The 12,313-nt window shown below is 46.0% G+C and overlaps 1 protein-coding gene across 13 annotated transcripts in view; it reads left to right on the top strand.

Annotated features, from left to right (window-relative positions):
• Positions 1–12,313, top strand: part of ZNF462 (zinc finger protein 462) — a 140,790-nt gene that overhangs the window by 108,319 nt on the left and 20,158 nt on the right. For all 13 annotated transcript variants that reach the window (XR_011506304.1, XR_011506302.1, XM_070519085.1 and 10 more), the window contains exons 9-10: positions 34–170; positions 9,486–9,709. Coding sequence is in view for 11 of the 13 variants with exons in the window: in XM_070519085.1 (XP_070375186.1) it covers positions 34–170; positions 9,486–9,709 (361 nt within the window). In the remaining 2 variants the exon portion in view is untranslated. The remainder of the gene's footprint in view (positions 1–33; positions 171–9,485; positions 9,710–12,313) is intronic.

The following is a 12,313-nucleotide window of genomic DNA, read 5'->3' as shown; positions in this document are numbered from 1 at the left end:
GCTCACTGCCTCTGTCCCCCGCCTCTCCCCCAGATCTGCGTTCACTATGCACGTGGAAGCCGGGCATTCGGCGGTTCCTGAGGAGGGCCCCAAAGATCTCCGCTGTCCTCTCTGCCTCTATCACACCAAATACAAACGGAACATGATCGACCACATCGTGCTGCATCGAGGTAACCTTCCTGACGTGGATTTCTTGGCGTGCGGGGGAGGGTGGCCCAGGTGGTATGACAGGGATGCCCTCTCGAGGTGGCAGTGGCACCTCTGCCCTGGTCCCTTGTTCCTCACCTTATCTCCAGGCAGGAAATCACAGTGACAACCCCGGGGACAGTCAACTGGATAAAAACACCTTCTTGCTGAGAGGATTTCCTCCGCCTGGAGTGGGGCAGAGGTGATGGGTTCTGCAGGCCTGCCCAGCGTGAGGGAGCTTTATATTCTGAATCCCCTGCTCTCGCAGCCTGGCTACGGAAGGAGGGAATGAGAAACAGAGGGCTGGGTGAAGCCTCATTGTAAAACGTGAAGAGCTCTCTGGGTGAGAGCGGTTCTTTGGAGGAAGACCAAATGATGCTTTCCAACACAGAATGTAGAGTTTCCCCTGAAATGGATGGAGAGAGAAAATTCTTAAAAATAAAAGTGGCCTGATGGATATTAGAAAACCCATAAACCTTTGGGTTTAAATTCTGATTTTAAAGCCTTCTGGATTTAACCTCTCTCTCATCTGTAAGAAGAGATGACGATTATGTCTATGAAATAACATGTAAAGTGTCTAGTATGTTCCATAATGATGAATGCTGAGGGTTCCAAATAATTGGGTCCTGTTGATACACAGGGCCACTTCTTTTAAGTCCTCTTGGGTTCTTCTTTGGGTTGAGTTTACCCTTAGTGAATTAAAACATGGTTAAACAACAGGCTTCCTCTGCATTGGGAGGAAAAATATGTTTATATAAAAACTACTTTGCCCTCAAAAGATTCAAGCCGGAGATGGATGGAACAAGATGACTAGAATACCCAACTGCCAGTCTCTCCTTCTGTTTCCATCTACTGATCTTTCCATCTCTCCTTCTCTCCTTCCCTCCCTCCTTTTCTTCCTCCTTCTTCCTGTCTTCCTTCCATCACTTGTAACCTTGGAAAGCTTTTCAGTATTTGCCAGATGTGCCTCAAAAGCTGTAAGTGTCTTCTGCTCTCTTGCTGAGATGTCAATCACTCTGAAATGCTGGATATTTGGGAGGCATTCTCAAAGTTTCCAACCTTTCCCCAGAGCCACTGCCTTTGACCAAGTGTTTTGTGACATTTCACCCATATCTACTGCACGCTCCCTAAGAGGCTCAACCTTTCACATTCTCAGATCTCCCCCCACCCCCTGGCACTCTAATGAGACATGACATCGTTGCTGGCTAAGATGTCCACCTGCAAGCTGAGAGAAGCAGTGAGGCAACATTTAGGCAGGAATTCTTGGCCCGAGTGGTCCCACCTGGTGTTCCGCCTCAGTCACCTGGCTTCTGGTCCCCCGGCCCATGTGTCGTGGTGGCTCTGTGCCCCCTAACAGCTTGGGGAGAGGCCACGCATAGTGGTGCTGCCGAGCAAACAGAACCGGTGAGACCTCACTTCCTCGTTTGACTCCCTCTCCTTTCCCATATTGCTGCCTGGCGGGATCAGACCTTTGATGCCTAATGAGCTCAATGGCTTCCCTTCCCTGGGCTGAGGATTCAGGAAAGAGGGAGGCAAAGAGAGATGCCCTCAGAGCGCTCCACTTGACGAAGCGCTTCTGCCGCACAAAGTCGCTTCATCCTCCGACAACACTGTGGGGGATAATACTGTGACTCATAGTCCTGTTTTACGTCTGGGGAGCTTGAAGCTGAGAAAAACTACTTTTTTTTTTTAATTTAGTATAATTGTTTGTGGTCATTTATTTCACATTTATTTATATCATAAAGAGATTTGTGCAGAACTATAGGATTAAGAACAAATGAGGAAAATTGGGGCAAATGCAAAATCTGGAGAAGCCACTTGAAAGTTCCTCTGAAAGGATGGGAGAGCTCACCGAGAGGCTGGGTACTCAGTGTGCACCGGGAGGTGCAGAGCGTTTCGTCACAGTGGGCTGCAGACATGGCCCTGAGATTCCTGCCAACCATGGGAGAGAAGAAAACAGAATCCAACAGAACCAGTTGGATTTAGAGTGTTTGTGAGACTTTTGAAATTTTGTTAAGGAAATTTTCAGGAATCCTAGACACGAAAACCTGCAAGGAATTTCTCCAGTGAGTTCTCCGGAAGGGGACTGTGTAGGATATAGTGCATGTGGTCCCCACCATCAATACAGTGGTAAGTCCCACAGGGGCCATGGGAGCTGAACTGGTTTAACCACAGTCACCCAAGCAGTGAGCAGCGAAGCTATGAATCAACTGGTCCTCTGATCCCAACACATCCATCATGTTGCCTGTCACTGGTTACCTACGATCTCTTCTGTTTATTGATAGAGATCATTTATATAAAAAGAGGCATCTGAGTAAGTAACTGTTGTCCTCATAGGGACTTACTAATTGTCAGAAAGTGCACAATCTCGAATGAACACGAGCATTTAGGATTGGTAGTAATAGTGACAACATTAACAACAACAATGGTTACTATTACTCAGTGCTTATTAGGTGGCAAGTGCTGTACTAAGTGTTTCCAATATGTCATTTTATGGAACTCTCAGAAAACCTTAAGTGGTGGATGTTACGGCTATCCCTGATCACAAGGGAAAAAACAGGCTCAGAAAGACTGAACGTCTTACCTAAGGTCACATGGCTAACAGGTGACCCAGCTGGGATCTGACCCACAGTCCATGACTTTAACCACCACTCTCTCACTGTAGGGAAGATGGTTGGTGTCACCCTGTTGAAAGTCCCAGTGGCTGTGACAGCTGGGTCCGAGGATGGAATTTTCTGTGGGGCTGGAGGTCAGAGACAAGGACCACTGAACCATAGACAGCAAGCTGCTTCAGGACATCTGTGTCTGCTATCTGTGTCCTGGCCTGGCCTTGGTGTCCACCTCAACTCAAAATGGCAGCTCAGTGGGAAGCTGATCTTGACAAGTCAAGAGACGGAGTTGGGTGTTTGCCTCACAATTTCAAGTTGGGGCTGATCTCAAAGTAACAAGAGGTGGCTCTTTCTGCAACTGTGCTCTCCTTGCTCTGTGGATGAATAAACATCTTTGGTCTCTAGGGTCTGCGGGAAGAGATCTTTCTGTGGCCTTCATTAATTAAAATACTTGGGATTAAAGGCAAGAACAACAACTTCTGAACTGGCCCTGAGACTGACCTACTGCTTGCAAGAATAGAGTTTCCTTCGCTTTTTGTCCAGACAAATAGCTATATTTAAATAGGGAGGGAAGGAAAGAGAATCCACTTTGCTCATGGCAAATCTGAATGCGAAATAATCATGGATTCATGTTGCTGTGGCAAAAGAGAGCGTACTGTTTGTTCATGCGTTCAGCAAACATTCATTATTTGCCTCTTACATGCCACACTGTGCTGGGTTCTTTGGGTCAGATGGGGTGTGTAAGACCCAGAACGTGCCCTCCTCAAGGAGATGGAGCGTGTGCATAAGTATATGTAAGACAGTGATAACTTTCCAGGAGAGTCACAGTGGCAGATATATTTCTGTTTGGGGTAGACAAATGTGGTGAAGGGGGAGTAGCTTTCAAACTGAGCCATGATGCCATTTCAACAGGCAGAGAAGACTTAAGGTGGGGTATGTTAGTTTCCTGGGTGGCTTAAAATAACAAAAATGTATTCTGTCACCTTTTTGGAGCCAGGAACTTTGAAATCCAGGTGTCAGCGGGCTGTACTCCCTCCAAAGGCTCTAGAGAAGAATCCCCCTTCCTTGGCTCTTCCCAGCTTCTGGTGGCTTCCGACATTCCTTGATATTCCTTGCCCTGTAGCTGCACCATTCCAAACTCTGCCTCCATCTGCCCATGGCCTTTGTCCCTGCATGTGTCTCTGTGTGCCCTCTCCTCTTCTTATAAGAACACCAGTCATTGGATTTAGGACCCACCCTAATCCGGTATGGCCTCATCTTGACTAATAACATCTGCAAAGAGCTTGTGTCTCAATAAAATCACATTATGAGGATCCAGGTAGACATAAATTTCAGGGGGACTATTTGACCCACTACATGGCAGGGGGGTGGGGGCTTAACAAACCACTCAGGTGAGTGGAAGCAAGATGTATTTACAGCATGGTGTTAGGCCATTCTGAGGAGGGCCTGAAGGGGGTAGGAGGCAAGGCCGGAAAAGTATGTTCTGGCCAAGTTATGGAGAGCTTGGATACCAAGTAGGAGTTTGAACTTGACTCAGCAGACAGAATTAAAGCCAGGGTACTGCGGAGACACCTGGTGGATACTAATTTAGCAAAGATTGAAGCGAAGGATTGGTAGACCCATCTCTTTGAGGAACTGTGAACTTAGGTCAGATCAACATTTGGTGAGGTTGGCCATGATTGGACCAGTTTAACCAGGGAAAAATTAAGCTCTGAGACTTTAGTTTCAGGAGAAAGATGGTGGTAAGACTTTTGGTGGGTTTTCATTCATGCAACAAAAAAGTTATTGAACACCCACTGTGTGTCGGCATTGTTTTAAGCTCTGGGAATACAACCATGAAGAAGCAAGGTTTGTGTCCTGAAGGAACTTGAACTTCAATGGGAAGAGAGACAGTGAACAAGGGAATAAATAGTCCTTATGAGTACATTTCTAGTGAGTTTATCACCCTTGGAAAAACGATGCCTCGTGCATAGCTTTGCCTGTATGTACCTTGCGCCCCCAAAGTGGACCTGAAAAATTGGGCACAGATTGAATTATAGGGATGAAACAGTTTTGCCAAATATTTACATGATGATTATGGAGCTGTGTAATCGCTGATACTGGACTGCAGTCGGCATATTAACTCAAAATTTCTGCTTCCCGGCCTGTAGCCCCAATACTTAGACAAATGCTGAATTTAACTGAACCCCACCTTTGGGCATCTTTTTGGAATGGAACTAATCTCCCTTAATTTATCTGATCAATATTGTTTTTCTTGAGAAAAAATTCTACAGTGAGACTGCCAATCTTTCATTTTGTTCAGTGAAATTATATGTTTCCTTCCATCGCCATCAAATACTTTGCCTGTTGTAGTTAGAGGTGCGATTCTCAGCTCTCTCTGGCTTGAAGGTGGTAGCCTGGATAACACCAAAGCTTAATAACTTCTTACTAGGAGCTGTTGTGCCTTGTTTATGTGTGTCTGTTTATGGTTATGTTTGGGGATGATTGTTTTTTGAGAAACCCATCGTTAGTTTCTTAATGGCTTTCTCGTACTCAGCCTTTGTCTCTTGTGTGGCTGAGACAGAGTATGGGTGGGTCTTTGGTTTGGCCCAAAGAGGGGCGCAGTCCTCTCCCATGATAATCTGCCTACAAAGTTTGCAGGAGTGAATGACTTCCAGATCTCTCCCTGCTTCTTCAGACTTGGCACTTTGTGGAGAGGAAACCCATGTGTGTTGTGGTCTGCCTTTCAGGAAGGATTTTTACTTGGTGATTCTGGACTCCACAGTGATGTGGTTTTTCACCATTTGGAGCAAAAATGACCCTACTTTGTAGTTGCAGTTCTGCAGATTTTTCCAGTGAGCACACGGGAGTTGACAGCACACACTTCTCGGCTCTTGTTGCACCCTTGTACCCGTGCGCCTCAGTGTGGCATTCCTCTGGGGTCCAGCTGCAGAACCAGGCATCTTTTGAGTGGGACGACACGAGAGACACAATCTATCTTGCAGTCGAACTGGTGAAGTCATAATATTTTTGCAGCCACTGCTAGAAGCTGAGTCACAATGAGTGTGATTCAGCCCTTGCTTTCTTACCCAAGGTAATTTTGAGAGGTGTGAAGTCAAGAAAGGCCCACAGTTGTCACTGCCCCCATAGAAAAAAGCCCTGAGTGCTGAGCTTCTGTGGCCAAGACAGGGCTCCAGCCTTACCTGGAAACTTTCCCGTCTCTAACTTTATGTCCCTCGCTTGCCTCAATCGTGAATAACCTCATTCAGAAAACGCTGTCAATCATTGGCCCGCCTTTCAAGGTCTGTCTTGTTTTTTTATCTTGGTCATGTTAGCCGTGTTTTTAGAAAGGAGAAAAAGTTAACTTTTTTCTACAATTCATATCTTAGTAAAAATCCACCTAACTAAGAGACTTGGGATGTTAGTAATGTCTTAGTTTGGCAATAGGAAATCTTATATTTCAGAGTAAGAAAACAGGGAAATGATCAGATTTGAAGATATTTGGAAGAAACTCAGATCGAAATGGTTGCCTTAGATATCTATAGCTTTTGCATTTCTGTGTTTTGGTTTTTTTGGTGAGGAAGATTCCCTCTGAGCTAACATCTCTTGCCAATATTCCTCTTTTTGGCTTGAGGAAGATTAGCCCTGAGCTAACATTCCTAATAGTCTTCCTTTATTTTGGGTGTGGGATGCCACCTCTACATGGCTTGATGAGTGGTGTAGATCCACACCGGGATCCGAACCCACAAATCCTGGGGTGCTAAAGCGGAGTGTGCAAACTTAACCACTACACCACGGGGCCAGCCCCCAGCTTTTGCGTTGTTAGAATATTAGGAATTATTAGTTAGGCTTATAAGTACACTGAATACAGATTGAGTGTTGCCGGGAGTTCTTTTCAGGGGTGAAGGAGCAGGGCGCTGGCTAAGGTCAGGAGGCCTGTGCTCCCAGGTCACAACTTTGTACTGAGCTAGAGGAGTGACTTTGAGGAAGCAGCTTAACAGGTCAGTTCTCAGTTTCCACATCAATAAACTGAAGATAGAAAAGTGACTCTGCAGGGTCTTATGAGAATGAAAAGTGGCAGTGAGGGCAGAACACCGAACAGTGCCTGAAACATAGCGAGCACGTAATCAATTGTAGCGGTGGTTCACATTGATTATTATTACTGAAACTCCAAGGTTTTTGGGAGTGCTCATGACTGTGTAAAATTCACTTAGACACACATAGTGAAATTGGAAACCGCAAAGAAAACTAACCAAAGTGGTAGAGGAATTGAAAGGGAGACCTATGAAAAACCATTTTGAAAGAACTGATTATTTACGGGGGAGAAGTGAACACAGGAGGATGACTGAGCGACTTCTTCAAGGTGTGGGACACATCGTTGTATGGAAAGTCATACCCATATGTTCTCCATCTCCACTGGGGTCAAGAGAGCCAGGGCAGACGGGACAGGCCAGAGCCAACAAGTGAAAGTGGAAGCAGAAGGAATGACGAAATAGAAATCAGGAACAAACACAGAGAGCAAGGGGGTGATGCAGTCTCAAGGAAGGTGCCAGAAAAGTTCATGTCAATACTTCCCATGAATCCCTGAGGTGTGAAAGCATATGCTCAGTGTGGGGGCTGGTCCCCCTGGTTCAGCCTGTACCACCGTCTCTTCTCGTGGGCACCAGCTCGTGCATGGTTCACGTCCACACATCTTACCCAGGGCAGCTGGAGTTAATGCTTGGCACTTGGCTTAGAGCAGTGGTTCTCAGCCTGGGTCCACCTTGCTTCCGTGGGGTGCATTTGTCTGGAAGCATTTCTAGGTGTCACAACTAGGGAAGAGGGGGTGCTTCTGGCGTCTAGTGGGTAGAAGCCAGGGATGCTGATAAACATCCTACAGTTCACAGAACAGCCCCCACCACAAAGAATTGCCTGGCCCCCAAATGTCAGTCGTGCTACTCTTGAGAAACCCTGGGCGAGGGGAGTAGGACAGTGGCAGGACATCTTAAGGCTCACTGGTTTACGCCAAAGCATTTTGTCTTCCATTTACGCCAAACCATGGAACTGAATGGTTAGAAGACTGTTAAACATTTGCTATTCTAAGAAAATGTGTGGATTACATTATAATCATGTGTTTCTTAGCTGTCTGCTATACATTGGTTTAAAAATATTTATATTTCAATAAGCCACTGACTCTTCGTATAGGGAAAATAACGTGCATTAGAGCTCCAGGGAGTCTGTTGCAGACACCACCTTCCACAGTCCCTCTGCCCAGCTTTCCGCTGGCCAATTAATCGCCACATTCAAGGGCTCCGAGGCAGCGACTGCCCTGCAGTGAGAATGTGGTGGTTGAGACGAAGCCATGACGATGGGTGGGGAAAAGTCCCCAGGAGCCCAACACAGGCCAACAACAGGGGGAGGATTCGCCCAGTGCGTCGCATCAGCGCACAAAATACTCATGCTCTGGAAACATCGCTACTCAGTGACTCTGACTCTGAGAATAAATCACGCTTTCTTGACTTAATAACACATTGCTGTTTCTAAATAATATAAGTATATGTTGTGTGCGTCCATTTGTAAACTTTCAGAGTCTTATGAAATCCAGACACAGCATGAACACACACGCTATATTTGATCCTTGCATAAATAGCACAGATTTTAATTTTATCCCAGTTATGGATATCTGGCGCGTGCGCCAATGCTCTGGGCAGACTGGTGTGAAATTTAATTTGAGCAGTTAAACACAAGGGTGAGAGAGTGCAAAATAAACAAGCACACGCATTTCCAGCCCTACAGCATTTGGTGTGTTAACAGGAAAAGCACCCGAATCCTCTCTCTCTCTTATTTTTCCCTGGTGACAATCAGATTACAGATTGTCTGAAAAGGCCCAGATCCTCCGTATCTCCCACACCACCCCCACCTCCCCCTGAATGTTGGCTGCGGCCATGTCACTTGTGAGCTCCTCATAGTTAGAGGTGGAGTTTCAGTGACTAAAAGTGTACAGGTTTCATTTTCAGATTTGAAATTAAAGATTCCTTTGGTTTCGGGAAAAGGAAAACAGTCCCCTGAGAGCATGTTGGAAGGGGAAACAGGAATGGAATTGGAAATGATGGGGAAGGATGGAGTGGCAGTTCCACAGGCAGGGATGCAGGTCTCATCTTGCCAGTTACAATGTCTTTGACCTCTGGAGAGTTACTTAAAAGTCGGTTCCTCACTTGACTAAATGGGAATAATTCCAGCCTAAGAGTTCCTAGGAAGGGGCACTGGGGTGGCACACAGGTGCTCGGGGAATGTCAGTTTCCTCCTCCTTAAAGACACCTGTAAGTCCAGCCTAAATGACCCTTGCTGCTGAGGAAGTAGGAAGTGCTAATGGTTGTTGTCAATGGTCGTTCATGTTGGTAAAGATGGCAGCCCCTTCATTCTTCTCCCCTCCTTTAATCACCTCCCTTCAGGAATTTGCAAGCACGTTGCAGCCTGCCCACCCCTCATAATAGCTCATTCTGGGTATTCAGTTCACAAGGAGCTTTTCGTCTTAAAAACACCTCCTCGTACCCAAGGAATATGCTTTGGGGTTGGAGATGGGGCAGCATTGTACGTGTGTGCGGTTCACGGACCCAAACTGATAAGAAGTAGCAAAGCGGAGTGCATGAGTTTCTTCTTCTATTCCAAAGAGAGGACGTGTGCCTACCGTCAGTAAAACGTGCCGTCTTCCCATCCGGTTTGTTTCCGCAGAGGAGCGCGTTGTCCCCATTGAAGTGTGCCGGTCCAAACTCTCCAAATACTTGCAGGGAGTAGTTTTCCGCTGCGATAAGTGTACCTTCACCTGCTCCAGCGACGAGAGCCTCCAGCAGCACATCGAAAAGCACAACGAACTGAAACCCTACAAATGCCAGCTGTGCTACTACGAGACCAAGCACACGGAGGAGCTGGACAGCCACCTTCGGGACGAGCATAAGGTACTTGCCTGGGACTTCCTGCCTCCCGCCCTCTGCATGCCTGTGGGGAGGGGCCCTCGGGGGGAGGACAGAGGGAAATCGAGTCACACCCACTGTGTGTGCGACAGAGACACGAACAGAAATAATGTTTAAAATGAGGGCCAGTTTTTTCCTGCTCTAAAAGAAGGATAAGGTCATTTTAGGAAATTGGAACACAGAGGTGGGGATAAGGAAAATCACCCACATCCAACTGCCTAACATTTTTGGTCTCTTCTATGCCCATTTTCCTTTGTTTTACATAATTGTGACTATTTTTGTTGTTAGTTCCGTAAAGTCAGTCAATTCTGACTCCTAGCGACCTTGTGGACAGCAGAGGGTAACCCTGCCCGCTGTTTTTGCGCCATCCTCTCACCTTCCGGCGCTGTATCAGACAATGCTCTGATGCTATTCACAAGGTTTTCGTGGCCAGTTTTTCGGAAGTGGAAGGCCAGCTCCTTCTTCCTAGTCTGCCTTAGTCTGGAAGCTCCACTGAAACCTGTCCACCATGGTTCAAATACACCACAGGTGTTTGAATTACCCATGGCATAGCTTTCAGAATCACAGCAACACATCGCCGCCACCACCTGACAACCGACAGACGGATGCTGTGGGTGGTGTGGTTCCCTCACCAGGAAACAAACCTGGGCCGCAGTGGTGAGAGCACAGAATCTTAACCACTAGACCACCAGAGCCAGCTAATTGTGATTATACTATCCATGAAATAGGGTACCATCTCCCCTCCTTTTGTTTTTTACTTAACATCCTAATAGGAGTATTTTTCCATGTTATTTTAAATGTATTATCACAAGGGTTAACAAACTTTTTCTGTAAAGAGCCAGAGAGTAAATATATTAGGTTTTGCGGGCCAGCTGGTCTCAGTGGAACTACTCAGCTCTGCCCTTATAGCAAGAAGGCAGCAATAGACAAGACATAAACGAATGGGCGTGGTTGTGTTCCAGTAAAACTTTATTTACAAAAATAGGCTACAGGCTGTGGACCCATAGTCGCTGGCCCCTATTCTAGCTGATGGTTCTGCCCCCGTGTCCGTCAATGATGTAGATTGTTTCCAACATTTTGCTAGCTACAAAGATTTTTCCAAGGCATTGCTATTCATGTCTAAACACTGTAAGGACTGGGAAAGAGGTGTTTTATTTGGGGAGGGGGATTGATAAAGAACAGATTAGCAAAGGACGTAAAATAAGGGGTTTGTGAAAAATACCGTCTCCCGGAGGTCTGCTGATCAGAGGGTAAAGTCATCCAGGATGGCTTCCTCACTTCTCATCAGGCTTATTTGGCACGTCAGCAATTGATAGGATTGTTTCTAGTTTGCGTATTGCCCGGAGGCGGGGGGGGGGGGGGGGGGGGGGGGGGGGGGGGCATGATTTCTGTTTGTTTCATGAAAAGAGCCTATTGAAATGCTTTGTAATTAACGAACAAATCCAAACAACTAGTGAGTGTTTACTTAAGGCGCAATGAGAAGCACTTCTGAGAATGTTTCCTTCTTCCTTGCTCTGCATCCTCCTCAGTGGAAATACAGCTCCTGTTGTCTGGCCTTACAAGTCCAAGTTATAAAGATTTTAGTCTGAATTGTCCACACCCGAGGCTTAGATTTTTTTCTACAGGGCCTTGAGAGAGAAGGCTGAGCTTTATCACCCATCCACAACTTAATGGTTTTATGGCACCCTTTCTGCTTTGAAAGGCATTCATTTTCTAATGTGTCTGCCCAAAAAAATGAAAGCGGGAAGAAAAGCCTAAATTATCTCACTTAAAAACTTTGCTATCCTTTCTTATCCAAACTTCATGGGCATTTCTGCTCCCAAACTCCAAGGGAAATCATTCATCTATTTCAAACGGAGCTGTCTTATTTATGTCACCACCGCAGAACTTTTTATTATAGCGTTCAAGCCTGCAGGCTGGAATTTGGGGACAGAGCAAACCAGGAAGATAAATTCTTCCCCAGTTGTTGCATATTAGCTGTGAGTCATTGGGGAAATCCAGAGAGGCTAGAAACCCTAAAATGTGGAGCCCGAAGCTTCCCGAGCAGGGGTGGAAGGCTGGGGCTTCGCGATAGGCATCAGGGAAATGTGTTGCTCAGGAAAAGAGGGACCTAGTTTAGAGGTTTTTGGAGCCACACAGATGGGGGTTTGAATCTTGTCTCCATCATTTACTGTACAACTTCAAGTTCCTTAAATTCCTGATTTGTAAATGGGAATCAGTAAACTTGTCTCAGAAGTTTCGTAAGATTGAGCAAGGTCCTGGTCTTTCCCCACTTTGAGACCCACTGTGTTCCTCAGTCTGTTTGTGAGTTGAGCTGTGCTCAAATAGAACAGCTGTACCTATCATAAAGGCACTTATGTTCCCAAAGACCTAAAATACATTATAAAATCACTAATTGCACCTTGCATTTTAGACACGGTCTTTAGTGTTATACTTTCACTATGCTATGTGATGCTCTTTAATTTTACTCTTGGTCATGGTTGACCAGCTTATGAAGTCCAATGGGCGCCTAATTGAGGCTGAAGAATTGCCACGTTCAGCAGCCTAATGATTTTGCTCTTTGTCTCGATTGTTGTTGAGTTTATGGGA

The sequence above is a fragment of the Equus asinus genome, chromosome 10 (assembly GCF_041296235.1).
Source record: "Equus asinus isolate D_3611 breed Donkey chromosome 10, EquAss-T2T_v2, whole genome shotgun sequence".
Taxonomy (NCBI): domain Eukaryota; kingdom Metazoa; phylum Chordata; class Mammalia; order Perissodactyla; family Equidae; genus Equus; species Equus asinus.
The sequence above is the reverse complement of the archived record's forward strand: the minus strand, read 5'-3'. Positions and strand labels throughout refer to the sequence as shown.